Source organism: Mus musculus, chromosome 15, assembly GCF_000001635.26.
Source record: "Mus musculus strain C57BL/6J chromosome 15, GRCm38.p6 C57BL/6J".
NCBI classification, from domain to species: domain Eukaryota; kingdom Metazoa; phylum Chordata; class Mammalia; order Rodentia; family Muridae; genus Mus; species Mus musculus.
The window spans coordinates 7,197,888-7,213,936 of record NC_000081.6 but is presented as its reverse complement, the minus strand read 5'-3'; the positions used below and the strand labels follow the sequence as shown (position 1 = coordinate 7,213,936).

Sequence of the window (16,049 nt, the reverse complement as noted above, 5' to 3'; positions counted from 1 at the left end):
TTCCCACAATGAGGACAAAGCTGCCCCTGTGGGCCCCTCTCTCTGGATGTTTGAGCACATGGTCTGATTGTGTTATCCAGGGAAGGTTAGGCAATTGGCCCCCTGCCCAGGTTGGAGTAGTCACTCACTAAATATTTGCTGGATTGAATCAAATTAAAATCATGGAATGAGCTGTGAGTGCCTGGAGAGGGCTATTTCTCCTGGGAAGCACACCCATGACTTCTGAGTCCTTGAGGATGTCAAAGTATCTGGGAATTGAGATGGACAAGGTAGGTCTGATATTAAAGGGGGGGTAGAGAATACATGAAACTCAATTTTATATCTCACCTCTGTGATTTCAAGCAAATTCTCTTCATCTCTAGAGTTCAGCTTACTCTACAATACTGGGTTCCTTCCTTCCTTCCTTCCTTCCTTCCTTCCTTCCTTCCTTCCTTCCTTCCTTCCTTCCCTCCTCCCTCCCTCTCCCCTCCCCCTCCCCTCCTCTCTCTCTCTCTCTCTCTCTCTCTCTCTCTCTCTCTCTCTCTCTCTCTCTCTCTCTCTCTTTCTTAACATGAAAGTGCTTAGTACTTTCCCAGGAGTTCTGTAATAAATTATCATGAAATTTATAACATTAAAAAAAAAAATCAATGTTTGGCCAAGTGTGGTGGTGCACGCCTTTAATCCTAGCACTTGGGGGGATTGTGGCAGGTGAGCCTCTGTGAGTTCGAGGCCAGCCTGATCTACAAAGTGAGATCCAGGACAGCCAGGGCTGTTACACAGAGAAACCCTGTCTCAAACAAAAAAAAACCAACAAAACATATAAACACCCTACAAGCCCCCACCCCAAAATCAATGTTTGTACAGTTCTGGAGACTAGAAATACAAAATTCAATATGTCACCAGAACTGCTTCCTTGGCAGGACCAAGGGGGTTCTGTTGGTGTTTCTGGCGCTGAGTGGCAGTCTTCCTGTTTCTAGCTAATAGATGGATACATAGTTTCAGTCTTTGCTTTCATCATCACAGATCATTTCCCCCCATGTGTCTCTGTGTTCAGATTTTTTCCATACAATGGTATCGGTCATACTGATGGAATGTCCCTCTAACCCACTGTGGCTTCGTCTTAACTAACTACACCAGACCCTCTTTCCAAACACGGCCATATTCCAAGGTTCATGGTGGGCAGGAATCTCAGAGAAATGCTGTGCAAAGTGGTGCAGATGATAAGGTCTTCTCATTGATTCCAGTGCTGTAGCTACAATGCTTCCATACGTGTGCCTGGATCACCTTGGCGGCCTTACACTGTGAAGTGAGGCCATCACAAAAAGGCACCTGCCCTGTGATTCTACTTAATTGGGTATCTGGAGTAGTCGAAGCTAACGAGTAGAACAGTGGTGTTCAGGGCTTGGGGGAGAGTGGGGCTAGAACTATGCAGTATCTATTTTGCAAGATGGAAGTATCCTAAATGTTAGTGACATATGGATATTCTTAATAGTCCTGAAAGGTACACATAAAATGACTTAGATGGTAAAGTATAATGCTTACCCTACCACATCTGCAAATGTAAAATGCCATTCATTCGTGTACTAAGCTGGAAAGTGACCACCTTCTGTGCCAGCCTGGTTACCTGGGTTAAGGACATTACACCCTGGGTGATCTTGGACAGCGACAGCCTTTGCAAATGGGCAGCCCCCTGCATCTTTGTGTTTCATCGTTTCTTTCCGGGTTTGTCCCTAACACCTTTAGCTACAACCTGGGCAGTGGCGTGGCTTCCATCATGGTGAACGGTTCCTTCAGCGATGGCCGGTGGCACCGAGTCAAGGCTGTCAGGTGAGCATCTACAGAAAGGGAGACGGAGCCAGGTACAAGGAAACAGATGTGTGTCCAGCTTTCTTTCAGCCTTACTGCCCTCGAACTCGCCTTTTTCCTGGCAGTCTCATATTGCCACCAAAGCCCACACCCTTGACTGATCAGTGGGCAGAAAATGAACCCCTACATTAGCTCTGAATGGAAGCAGATGTATGCTGAGCACACACACACACACACTGCCACCGTATATCCATCTTCCCCACCCTTTCCCTTGGCCCTCTTTGTCCCCTTAGACAATCTTACTTCTACTTCCATATCATATGTACATATATGATTTTATTTATCTGTAATTAAAGAGACCACCCAAGAGAAAAAGAAACATAAACATATATTCATCTCTGCAAGACAAGAGATTTGGTTTGATTAATATGATTCTATCCAGGAGCATACATTTTCTAAAAATATATAATTTTTGTTCTTTCTTTCTTTCTTTCTGGCTGGAAAAAAATACATATCACATTTTCTCTAACCACTGTGTGGTTGCCTGTACTAGGTTGCTTCTGTAACTTAGCTACAGTTATTATTATTGTGATGCTTTTGAACAGCACTGAGACAGGCATTGAGGAGCAAGTATCCTGTGACATGTACGGTTAGAGTCTTCGGGGTTTTATCAAGGAGTAAGTAGTACAGCTGGAACATTAGACTTATTGAGGTATCTCCATATTAATTCCCACAGTGGCTAAACTAGTTTACATCCCTACCTGCAGTCTATAAGGGTTCCCTTTGGTCCACATTGTTGCCAGTATTTATTGTTATATGTGGGAAAACACCTGTTAGTGGCTCAATTAGGTGAGGATTTAATGTCTTGCATAGGCAACCCCCCCTGAAAGAATATTACCTGAGCATTAGAAGTCATATAAATTGACCTAGCCCCCATGACATATCTGTGCCGTCCTATGCTAATTGCCACCCTGATGTCTTATTCACTTTGGGCAGACCATTCCTGTATCTTTATAATTTTCTTGTGTGTCTGTCTTAGTCAAGGTTTCTATTCCTGCAAAAACATCATGACCAAGAAGCAAGTTGGGGAGGAAAGGGTTTATTCAGCTTACACTTCCATACTGCTGTTCATCACCAAAGGAAGTCAGGACTGGAACTCAAGCAGGTCAGGAAGCAGAAGCTGATGCAGAGGCCATGGAGGGATGTTACTTACTGGCTTGCTTCCCCTGGCTTGCTCAGCCTGCTCTCTTATAGAACCCAAGACTACCAGCCCAGAGATGGTCCCACCCACAAGGGGCCTTTCCCCCTTAATCACTAATTGAGAAAATACCTTATAGCTGGATTTCATGGAGGCATTTCCCCAAATGAAGCTCCTTTCTCTGTGATAACTCCAGCCTGTGTCAAGTTGACACAAAACCAGCCAGTACAGTGTCCTTACTCCTAACACTATGTGAGGTCTGAGGGCCATGTGTGCTCAGCATCATCAACTTCATCTTCTACTTCCCTGTAGGCTGTGTTAAGACCATCCTTAGTCAGCCCCCTGCCCTGACCACGTGGCCTACCTTGGAACCTAGGAAGGGATATGAAGACACAGACACCGGCCTGTGTTTGGCTGCTATCAGACACCTCAAAGTCCAGATGTATGTGTAGGGATCTTAATAAGCCAAATCTCTAGTTGTTGGGGAAAAAAAAAAAACCAATGACTTTCCACAATGCATATTTGCAAGTTTGGATCTCAATTTTTTTCTAGAAAACAAGTCAAATGCAGAGTCCAACCTAACGTCAAACCATGCCCAGCATCCAGCTTGTAAGGCTCATTTCTCTCTCCCTCATTTACAAAAGAGGTTGCACACAGGCATCTCTAAAGGAATGTGAGATGCTTTGGCTCTCAATTCCAACCTCATCTAATCCCAACAGCTGCCTCAGGAACACCAGTCAATATACCCTGCTTATATCCGTGGGTCAAAATGGTTGGTAGAGTAGTCATACACTGTAGAAAAGTTTAATTTTTGTAATTATTGTGCTTTGATTATGTATGTGAAAACACACAATGTTGTGGATACCAGTCCCTTCCTAGACATGTAAGGAAACAGATGTTAAATGCATTTCCCAAAACTATATAAATTGCTGTGGGCAGAACCTAAAAACAAGAACATTTCTGTTCTACCCCATGATGTAGCCCACACACGGGGATTTCAGACACTTGGGGGAGATATTATAGTGGAATGTTCTCTCAGAAACTCATAGGCCAAAACATCAAGCTTGGCATGTGCCAAGCTGAAGAGACATAGCCCCTCCTAGAGACGCTATCAATCGCATGTCTAGTGTGTCTTGGGTGACAGCAAGGGCTGAAGAGGAGATGCAGCCAGGAGCTGGATGGGTTGGAGTATCGACTCATACTCCGTGAGGTGTGAGCAGGCAGGCCTAGTAGGAACTGGGTGGATCAAGGCTACAGCTATCACATATGACAAGAAGGACTGGGTTGATCTTAATTCTCTATGGATGGCACCAGATCAGAGATAGTAAAATAAACAAGAGAGGGAATCTCTAAAAGGAGGTGGGTTCTGCTTTGTACACCGTCTTGCTTTGAATGATTCTGGTCTTGCAAGCATGACTCCTAATAGAGCAGAGGAAATAACTCATCTATCCAGAAACTTGTCCCAGATAATTTAGACACTGTGCTTTTTAACATTTCATATTCACAGAAATTTAAGATCTGCAATTTTTTCTCATTTTTGTGCATAAAAACAATCATATGATAATATGTAGATAACCACAGCAACATGCCCCGCCGGTCAACCTCAATAGAGTAAGGTGTGTGTCAGGCACTGTGCTTTGCATGTATAACAGATGGTCTGCACAATAGCCTTGGAAGTTGACCTTAGTTATTACCATTTTCTGTATGGATGTTAGGCTTTACAGATTCATTTGCTCATCCTTCTGTTATGTCGAACCATACACTATTTAAGATGCCCAAGACACGCCATTGAGGAAAACCAACTCCTTTCCTTGGTGGTCTTGCATTCCTCTAAGATGCAACAATGAATAATAAAGACAATGAAGTATATTATATCTTCATATCAGAAATATAAAAAATGAAAATATGCTCATAGTTGATGAGATGAAGTAAGTGGGAATTGTTTAGAATAATGGGGAGAGGGTGGCGTGCAAACAAGACAAATTGTGAAGGCCACTGCCCATCATAGCATCCAGGTACAAGGGTGTAAAAATTATTTCTAAACTATAGAGGACATAGCAGGAAGAAATTCTTGAAAACTCGGTGAATGAAAAGATGGTATCAGGGAACGAGCTCAGGTTGGTCCCACTTCTGAGGGAACTATAAAAGCTGGCATTTTGTGGGTTTTGGTTTTTTGGTTTTTTTAGGTTTTTTTGTTTTTGGGTTTGTTTTATTTATTTATTTATTTTTTTGACAACCTCATTACTAGGCACATACTGGGTACTTTCATCCCTCTAAACCAAAATGATTGCATAAACTCCAACGATAATAGTTTCTCTTGTCGGGTTTCGGTTTCCTTTGCTTTGCAGGGATGGCCAGTCCGGGAAGATTACAGTGGATGACTACGGAGCCAGAACAGGCAAGTCACCGGGCTTGATGCGGCAGCTTAACATCAACGGTGCTCTGTACGTGGGTAAGTGACCTTGACCGAAGCTTAATCTGTCAGGCCTTTCCTCCTTTCCCTCATTAGAGCTTTATTTGTTGTCCCGGGGCTGTCTACTCCACAGGGTCAGTCATATACCTGGGAATCAGGAAGCCGTCCAAATCGTCCATTCTTCCATGTTCTGAACTTCTGACTCATGGCTGAGGTGGCAGGAAGGGACTCACTCACATTGCTTTTGTGCTCTGGAGTGATCCATCAGGAAAAAAAACCCCACACTTTTGTGTGTGTGTGTGTTTATAGACTAGGAACTTTCTAAATATAACCACATGAATTCTCTCTGAGGAAGGAGGATCCAGCTGTGTGTGTCCTCTCTCAGAATAGAATGAATAGGATTCCTATAAATGGCTAATAATCTACTACACAGACAAAACAAAAAGGGCATGAATTGGCACCTTTTGTGTTTTCTTATTGTTGACATCACGCAACATTTAAAAATCTGTTGGAGAACTATTTGGTTTTAAGGTTGTCGGCTGAGCCAGAAATCACACCTGAGATCAGCCTTTGTAGCCTGCGGAGGTAGAGTCAAACTGATCAAAATCCATCAACTGTGTGTGATGTACTCGACCCCCTGTCTCTAGCCAGGGGACACTCAAGCAGACCATAAAGGATCTCCAACAGGTGACTCCTCTTCTTGGTTCATTCTCTCTCCCCCTCTTTGCCTCCTTGCAGGTGGAATGAAGGAAATCGCTCTGCACACGAACAGACAATACCTGCGAGGCCTTGTGGGCTGCATCTCCCATTTCACACTGTCCACCGATTACCACATTTCCCTCGTGGAAGACGCCGTGGATGGGAAGAACATCAACACTTGTGGGGCTAAGTAACACCAGCTGACCTTGCCCAAGGGACATAGCCTCTATCCTGCAATCACAGAGGCCCGGAGACCCTGCCTGATGCTGCACTCAGAGGTCTTGAAATCAGGTGTGTTTACTTTCTCTGAGGAGGACAAAGTACACCCTGGTGAGAGCCAAGACTGAAGGCCCTGGGTGGCCTTCTCTGCTAACGCCCTGTGAACCGAACCCAATGGACTACTGTGGTTAGGAAGCATTGGACTTTGTTGTTCAACGTATAGAGTCTGAGAGAGATGATACGTCAGTGCAAGCTCTGGGAACTCTCTGCTGTAGCTCAATGGCTCTGTTGTGTTAACAAGAGTGAGAGCCAGACTGGATGAGAAAGAGTGAAAGAGCAAGAGAGAGAGAGAGACAAGACAGAGAGACAGAGAGACAGAGAGACCACCCCTCCAAATAGTATTAAAATATTTCTGCTCTTCCCTGACTTATGACACTAGCAGGAAGACTGGGCAACCCTGAACTTCATACTTCCAATCTCGGTCTATGGATTGTGTAGATTAACCCCTTCCATGCCCTGCTGGCTGACTCAATGTGCTCTGACTAGTCCATGGAAATAAATGTTGGGGGTAAATTAAACATAGAATAATAATCAGACTGTGGCATCCTTCCCCCAAGCTTTCCTCTAATGCAAATATTCTCTCTTTTTTTAATGATGCAGATCGAAGAAAGCGGGCCCCCTGATTTTGTAGCTGTACTTTTTGTATGTGACTATTTTTTATAGCTGCAGTCTGTCCACACCCATGGTGTGCTTTTTGAAAGTTAGTGGTTGATCCTAATTACGAAACACCTTCCTAATAGCTTTCTCACAATGGAGATGTGATCAGGCCATTTGTAGTGTCAGGGGAGCGGTAGCAAGTGACTAGGGTGGGCCATTGGGAGAAGGGACCATTCTCTTTTAGTATATGCTGACGGTTCAAGTGGATGAATATGATGCTGTCCAAAAGTGGAGAGATTAAAAGGAATGTATCACCGAGGTGGGTCATTACCGTTGTTATTTTAAGAGAGGGAAAGTGTGTAATAAATATGAATAAGGGAAAGAGGAAGAACTCATTCAGTCATTTGTGAAGGTGTGACTGATCCTGCAGAGGCCACATCTGCAAAGGGACAACAAGGTTACTAGAGAGTCGGATGTTGTGTGGGACCTAGGGCCATGTCCTCAGCAGGGTCTGAGGATCTGGGTCCGACAGAGAAGGGTGCTTTCTTCTTCTGTACCATGGTTCAGCTGTGCCCTGTGCTATGCATACACATGACTGCAGACAGCTGGCTCCCTGGCTGGTCCCCACAAGGACTTACTAAGGGAAAGGTGAGATGAATGTTGCCCCTCTAAGTGGAAGGAAATACGATCCAGCTCCTGGAAGAGCCTATAATTAGTCTCAGGCACGACTCTATTCTTGTTTGTGCAGCATCCATTCAGCAGAGACTTGAGCTTTGTGCAGAGCACAGTTTTTAGGCATATTAAGACGTCTAAGAGATGGCTAAATAAACCAGAGAGGTTTGCCCCACACTCCAGCCTTCTGCCTCTTACGTTTAGGAGCCTGTTTGGCAAGGAATCTTAGTAATCATAACAGACCCAGTGGTCGCCCTGTCCTGCCCATGCCACCCGGCAGTCTGAAAAAGAGGCATGGGGTAGAGTGTGAGCCCCACTACCTCCCAGTCACCCCTCACCCCAACACCTTCTCCTGGAGGCTCCCAGGGCCAGTACTTCCTATGATAAAATAAGAGTTGTTTTTGTAGCACATTTTGAACAGATCGCCTCTGGAAAAAAGATAATCATTGTGATTTTAGCAAAATATCCAGCTGAATGGAGGCCAGAGAATTGTCCTGCAGACCAGTTGTTGATCTACGCAAGTGTTATCCCGGGGAAGCGCAGTGACCCAGGGACGAGGGCCTGGGAGTGCGTGTTGATTCTGAAGCCGTGTCTGGGTGGGAAGGAAGCACATGGGGTTAAGGGGAGGTGGGGACAGTGGCACGGTCATGGAATGCAGGTGGGAAGGGGTGCGACAGGTGCAAAAGGGGTGAAGTAGAAGGACCCAGAGGGCAAGAAGCTTCAGAGTCTGAGTGGGAAGTAAGAGAGGATCACGACTCTGCCTCCTTTCTGTGGACAGAGCCCAGGCGCTGTGGAATGAGTTTATAGCAGATGTAATTACGAGGCTTAAGTCTTTAACCTCTAGCTGAGGGATTAGACCTCACTCTGTGCAAATGGGCAGGAGATCTGGGAAGAGCTCAGCCTGGACTTTGTAATGGGCTGCTTTCATCTCTAAGTGTAGCCATTATCTCTTGCCACAATAAGGACGGCCTAACTAACACCCACACCTCACCCGTGCCGGCGGTCGCTCCTGTGCCTTGAGTAGCCATCTTAGAGGCTCTACCGGCGTTGGTGGTCTTGACACGGTAGTTCTCCCGGTCTTTGCTGGAGGTTCCCATATGCAGAGTGACTGAGATGGGAAGGTAGCTTGGCTCTGCTCCATGTACCCCTCATCCTGCTGAGCCCAACTGGCTAGTTCTGGCACGCCTGTCTCATGACAGAGGAGGAGAGCTGGAGCACTAGAGAACAGTGCCAGGCTCCTGCACTAGTCCTCGGTTCAGCACTGCGTTGATGCCCTATTTCCCCTGCATCCCTGCGACATCTACAGAATTGAGGAACAAAGAAAAAGATTCTCTTCAATAGCAAAGAGGGGACTCTCGATAATGAGAGGACCTACTAAGGGAGTTACCATGGATACAAGAAAGGGTGAAAAAAAATCAGGACCATTAATGAGTCAGTCAGTCCACCCTAACAGATCATGTTATTGAAAGACGTGCCATAGAGGTAAGGTGCCCCCTGCCCCCATGACCACTGTCTTCTGCAGAAATATTGGGGCGGATGAGAATCGATCTACATGAGGCTATGAGAGACAGGCCAGGCTCAATGCAAGTAGTACTGGCCTGATCTATGGTAGCTGTGCTTTTCTGAGAAGGAACTAGAAGGGAACAGGACCTAAGGCCTGGTTTCGTGTGTCTGCTGTGGTGAGAGACAGGTTGAGAAGTCTGTCTGGGTTTCGGGCTGGGAAGAAGGTTCAGGGAGTGGTCAGGGAACTGGGGGTCCCTGTAATCTCATCTGAGGAGAAAGGGTTCTGTGAGCATCATCAGTTCCTGAAAAGCCCCCTTATCTGAATCTGAGAAAACTCCCGGGAGACTTCCACATGCTCTCCGAGGGGATGATGGGAACAGAGAGCTTTTTCTATTAAAGTCAACTTTAATAACCTTGAGTTCTCTAGGCCCACCTAGATCTCCCTGAGACAAGTCGATGGGGTTGTCTTTGTCCCTGCACTGCTCCCAGAGCCCTCTGTCAAGCTTGTTGGTCACAGCTCTGACCCGCTCCCTGTTCTCTGTTTTCTTGCCTGCCTTTCACTTCCTGGTCAGCACCATTTAGGCCTTGAGCTGCTCCAACACAAACAGGCCGCCTGGTTTCCACACACCAACTGCCCCCAGGTCCACAGCAATGGTCCTTTCCTTCCGATTCCCCTCCTCTGCTTTCCGACAGCTCTTCCCCTCCTCCCTTCCCCACCTCTCCAAGTGGGAGGAAGGATCTCGGACATATGCCCGGAGCTGGCGGGCTGAGTGCTTTCCACTTGGAGGAAATGCTGCATTTTTCACCTTTAACCCAGAAAAATATGGTTCTCAGAGATTTTGTTTTTAGCACTGAGAGTTCCCAAAGGAAGAAAAAGTGAGGAGCGGGGAGGAGGAGGGAAGGGGCATGGGGAGGGGAGGGGGAGGGGGCATCACAGCATCCTGACCACCAGCCCTTACCCCATTGGCTTCTCATCCTTGGGAGAGAATTGCCCAAGGGCAGCCTGTAGAGCCCCAGCAGCTGCTGCATACAGTGAGAGAATCACACTTGCAAGTGGAAAGAGGATACGTGGACTCACTCAGGGATCTGGACAAAGCATTATTAGCTGCTTTCCCATTCCTTCCTTAGCCTCTCAGCCTCCTCCAGCTTCTGCTGGGCCCAGGAATCAATAGTAGCTGCTCATGTGCTAGAAGTCAGTGAAGGCCTGGCCCCCCATGCCAGGACACTGGAGGAACAGAGGGAGGTTCGACAGCTCTCTGAGACTTTCACCCTGAGGGGTCCCAGAGGAACGACACACCAGCAAGAATCAAAACCTCAGTGCCAAGGGAGGATGTGCGTGCCTGTAGCCCAGTCCCACAGTGGGGTCTCAACCCTGAGGTTCTGTCTTTCAAATGTATTGTAATTGTGCATGCAAATAAAACAGATTAAACCAGGAAGAGCCTGACAGGCGAGGCCATGAAAGGCCACATTTGGAGGCTCCCAAGATGGCAGGCATTGGCGTTGGTTGGTACCAGGCTGTCCCCCGGAAGTTCTATATTACAAGTGACTACATGGAGGCCAGCATATGGCTACCCCAGTTTGAAAGTGCAGACTAGCTTCTGGGCTAAGTTGTCGGAGCGATCAATGTCCAAAGAATGCTTATGTATTTGATCTTAACAGTTGTGCCCCTAGGATGGCCAGAATGAGTAAATTTGTTTAGCTCAAGAAGATAGAAGCCATGCCAAAAGATAGGTGATGTCCTGGACAATCTTATGTCAGCTTGAAATGAGGTAGAGTCATTTAGGGAAAGGGAATCTCAACTGAGAAAATTACCACACTAGATTGGCCTGTGGGGGAGGGGAATATATATATATATATATATATATATATATATATATATATACACACACACACACACACACATATAGTTGTTTAAACTATATATGTGTGTGTGTGCGTGTGTGTACATCAAATCATCAAGCAATATACATATATATATACATGTGTGTAAATATATAATATACACACACATATATATGTATATTGATGATTTGATATAGGAAAGTACATCTTGACTGTAGACAGTGTCATTCCTGGACTGGTGGTCCTGGGTGCTGTAAGAAAGCAGGCCGATTAAGCCACGAGGATCCAGTGCACAAGCAGCACTCCTCCAGGGAGTTTCTTTAGTTTCTTCTTCAGTTTCTACATCCAGGTTCCTGGCTTGAATTCTTGCCCCGACTTCCCTGACTGAATAGACTTACAAGCTTTAAGATGGAATAAACCCTTTCTTCCCTGATTTGCTTCTGCTCACAGTGTTGGATCACAGCAACAGAAAAGTAGCTGTGATAGGTGACTTGTCTGAGGTCTCAGAGAGGGCATAACCCTGGCACGGCATTGGGAACAGGATCATAGGTTACACAGGGGCGTGCTGGGGCTTCCTGGCCTTCACTGTACTGAGCAAAGGCCTCAAGAGTCTCCTTGTCAGTGTGCTGTTACAGCTCTGTTGAGAGTGAATTCTTCCAGAGTTCTTCCACTGCAGGTGTAAAGAGATGAAACTGCTAGTTATGTGGGATTCGGGCCCCTCTACAGGCAGTTAGGTCTGGATTCAATTCGTTTCCCTCTTCTCCTTTGCCTTCAAGTCCAGAAATAGCCTCCAAAACTCAGGGGAGTTGTTTAAACTATTTCTGACTAAACGCTGATCCCTGGGCCCCTGACTTGTCTTGGCGAAACTGTGTGCTCCAAAGCAAGTCAGACAGCAGGCAACACCTCTCTGCCTCACCAACTTTAGCTGCTTTCCCTTGTTGAAACATCTTTGTCCTAGAAAGTCTGTGGTCCCTAGGAACTCTCATCCTTTCCTGGAAAGACAGAAAGGAACATCATGTCTTAGCATTTGGAGGAAGTCTCTTCTATTCATCTGTCTGGTTGTTCTGCTTTGTGTAAGATTCTAAGGGTGTTTGGAGGCACAGAAGGTTCCCAACACGTAGTGTGGTCTCCCCCTGTTGTCCCAGCTGTCCATCTCTAAGTGGGGGGCCCAGCCTGGGGCTGCAGCCTCCTTGGACAATATGATACTAAAGGGCTGCAGCTCTGACTTGGCTCTGCACAAGAGGTCTTGGATAGAAACATCTCCGAGAAGGAAGGCCAGGGAGGCTCAAGGAATTTGCCGTTTATACACATTTAATAACAAAAGTTAGGGGCACCAAGCCAGGGGATTAGCTGAGGAAAGCCCTGCTAGGAAGTTGGCTGAAGGAGAGCAGAGTCAGAGAAAATGAGTATCAGAACAGTGGGAGGAGAGGCCTTAGCCTAAGGGGGGTCACAGGGCCCCCTTGTGATGAACTCAGTGCCTGTGGCGGACATTCCATATTTTATCTGAACTCAGTGGGGGCGGGGGAGGTGTCAGAGAAAACTATGGGAAAGAGGTGTAAGATGGGGTACTGCTTAATAGACAATGTGCCCACTGGTTGCCCAGGGCACATTCACACGACCTCAGACATGAAAGAAATCTCTGTGATGGTTGGCTCCAGCCTGCTGATCAGGCTGGTGGGGTAACACCGCTTGCCAAGGATGGAGGACTCACCTGGTAATCTCTCTCTGTCTGGGCTGCAAACCAAGAGGAGTTTGTTTGGAGGCCTCAGGTTTTTGAGGGTTGGGGTTCTGCTAGGGCCTCAGTGAGCCTTGTTGCAGACCTCCCTCCACAGAACCTCATCAAACCATATTCATTTCCGAAACATTTCCTGGGAGCTTTTTCACAGGAAGCTGGTGAGAATATAAAACAGAACTCAAGACACCTGGGCAGTAGTGTTTTGAGACTCAGTATCCTCTCTAAGCTCACTGGTCACTCTATTCTTTCAAGGCGGGGAGACGCCATCTTTTACAGAAGGTCTTATCCTTCCTTGAGTATCTCCCTCATTCAGTTAGGCTCTCGGGGTACCAATGTTTTGTTAACTTTAAGTCCACTTATTGGTAACCTGAACACAAGAATAACGTTTTATTTATCCAGTTTGAGACAAGAACCGTGCAAGCCACAGGGCAAAAAATCCCAGGAGTTTCTTAAAATCCTGCCTGCTGATAACCATTTACTTTTACATACTAAGAATATCCTGTCTATTTGCCCAACTTCCCTAAACAATGAGTCAAAGGCTCATAGGATAGGGAAATTTTATATTCAGAGAGAAAAATCTATTTTAGACCTCCTATTTATAGTTCCTGAAAAAAACATTTTCTTTGAGGGTAAGGATGTATTGCCGATGACTGCATGTCCAGGGAGGAGCACAGTGGCCGGGTTGGTACCCTGGGGACCAAGGAAACTGAGTCATAACGCTGCCCTTTCCAGTTGTCACTCAGCATTAACCCCGGAGAGGCCTGGCCTGCATCTGTCGGCTGTATCTTATGGAAAGTGACAGGTAAGCGTGACTCTGACTTAGGTTCAAATCTTCCTTAGTCAGTTAGTTGTAAAATAACCACATTTTATGGAAATGTGGCTTTGAGAGTTCTTATGTAAGTTAGTGGCTCTTGGTACAAAAATCAAGTATTGTCTCTTAAATTCAAGTATTTTTAACATTCAAAATCGCCCACCAGTTTTTTTTTTGTTTTGTTTTGTTTTTTAAGGTGGGTAACAGAAAAAAATCCATTATATATGGTTAGACAATCCATCTATCATCTATCTGCTGGTATTTTATGCATCCAGCCTTAGAAACACTGCTGATAAGATTTTCGAGATGTATTCAAGAAGTGAATCAAGCTCGCAAATTGTTTCAAAGTAACATGTTAGAGAGAGCCAATATTGCCCAAGATTACATACATTTCTTTTATCACTTTCTAATTTTCCTTTAGTATTGATTTGTCTAATAAAGATTAGCCCACTAATAAAAGCACTACCACGGGGCACTTTTAGTCCAAAGACAGAGGTATAATGAGGGTTCTTCATCAGCTCTGAGGGGGATCACCCCACGCAAGATACCCAAGGCTGCACTTTGCCCGTTCTGTCCTCAAAGAAGTTCAAAGACTTCCAGAGCCTCAGAAATGGGATGGATGCTACACCAAGTGGGTACTTGGCAATAACAGCCCTCCCCCCAGGCACCTCTGATTTTCAAACAAAGCCCCTAGAAGTCCTCAGTGCCACGGGGACATGCAAGGCCTGGATGAAGTAAGCTTCGGAGTGAAGACTTAAGGACGCTGACAGGACCTTCTCAGTCCCAAGGATGCTCACCTGAGGCCTGGGGTAGAAGTTACCTGAGCCAAGTGTGGCTCTGGCTGAGCTCTAGCGAATCAGACCTCAGGGTCTCTTTCTAAAGCCTTTGCTGTGTACTGTCACCTTCTGATAAGCTGAGGGATGCACATGAATGTGTGTCTAAACTCTTATACAAGCAGTTATACCTTTATATCGCTGGCCAGGAAGAGGGCCATGTTGAAAGCAGACATCTATCCTGCAGGGACTGTTACATGCTTGGACTATAACAAGCCTTAGCATTCTTGTGATACACACCAGGGGCCCAGGCTTTATGATGAGGAATAGGTTGAGAGAGAGGTTAAACATCTTCCAGTGTGGTCCAGGTGATTGACCAGTGGTGATCTCAGGAGCCCACATGGGACTGTACAGCCTCACATATGACAGTGTCCCTCAGAGCCATCTTGAAAATGGTGGAACCAGTCCCAGCCAGTAGTGCCTGTGGTCCTGGAATAATGAGACTCTTGGTTCGCTTCTGACAGGGTATGCAGGCTGGTTTGCACTGTGGCCGGGCAAGAAGGGGGGAGGGGATGCCATCTACTCTCAACACTGCTTCCTCTGCCCATGTGTTTTGGCACCATCAGCTCTGAGGGGGAGGGGAGGCAGTGAGGAAAAAAAAAGTCCTTATGCCTTCCTCCCAGGCTGCCTGGAGTGCTGACACAGGTTTGCCATGGTGACAGGCCAGCTGGAGCCAGAAGGGGACAGATGATTTAAATCTGAACTGGAACTTAAAATTATTTCTCCCCTTTCAAGCATTTAGCTACCAGAAAGATGAATGCACTGGGGTTTCCTCCCTTTTAATATTATTTCTCCTTGACAGCTTATCAAAGTGATTTTCTAATTCTTTTCTTATCCCCACAACTTGAGATTGATCTTCTAAGTAAAAAAAAAAAAAAAAAAAAAAAAAAAAAAAAAAAAAAAAATCATCTCCAATTTAATCTTGAATGAGTTCAAGTCATCTCTCATTATCAATTTCCCTGGGTTAGAGAGACTGGATGACTTGAAATCAGTTTTCCTGCCGGTCGTTCATGGGGAAGGGGACTGGATCAAATGTATAGGTCATTTCAAATAAATTCTATAATTCTTTTGTGAAGGACGGAGGGTTGCTATCACACTGTGCTATGATGTTGGATATCACACATTACCACTTACTGATTCATCCATCTCTAGGGTTTTTTTTTTTCTTCCTAATGAGCACATGGCTCTTTTCTTTGCACTTTTTCTGTTCCTGTAGGTAACAGTGGTACACAATTTGGCTTCAGAAACTCAACCTTCTGGGAACAAGTTCTCCATTGAGAATTCCCCAAAGTACAGACCATATGTGTGAGCTTTTCTAGCACTTAAATATTAACATGTGTTTCACAACTAATCTACAACTGGCTTGTACTTTTACAGGCTCAAGTCGGGTCCATTCATGCTCTGGCTGTTATTCGTGGTAAGTCTGAGCCACAAAAGACAAAGAACATTTCTCTAATGCCACTGCCTACTTCTAAATGACTGGACTTTTGTTAAGTCAATTGCTATATTTCAAAATTAAGTTGAAATTTTTATGCATTCCCAGAAACTCCTGAAATATTCAGCTCTCTTGGGAAATAATAAATTACAACTCCTGCTTTAAGGACCAGCATTTCTCTTTTCTTTTCTTTTTTGAGACAGTATGTAGCCCTGGGTGGCCTGGATCTATATAGACCAGGCTGCCC

At 45.6% G+C, this 16,049-nt stretch overlaps 1 protein-coding gene across 5 annotated transcripts in view; it reads left to right on the top strand.

The window, feature by feature from the left end:
- The window catches only part of Egflam (EGF-like, fibronectin type III and laminin G domains), a 192,625-nt gene extending 184,808 nt beyond the window's left edge, over positions 1-7,817 (top strand). For 3 of the 5 annotated variants that reach the window (NM_001289498.1, NM_178748.6, NM_001289496.1), the window contains 3 exons: positions 1,723-1,806; positions 5,332-5,435; positions 6,135-7,817. In NM_001289498.1, the coding sequence (NP_001276427.1) occupies positions 1,723-1,806; positions 5,332-5,435; positions 6,135-6,289 (343 nt within the window). In that variant the 3' untranslated portion in view covers positions 6,290-7,817. The remainder of the gene's footprint in view (positions 1-1,722; positions 1,807-5,331; positions 5,436-6,134) is intronic. The other 2 variants (XM_017316628.2, XM_006519991.2) reach the window with 1 other exon arrangement.
- The last annotated feature ends 8,232 nt before the right edge of the window (positions 7,818-16,049 follow it).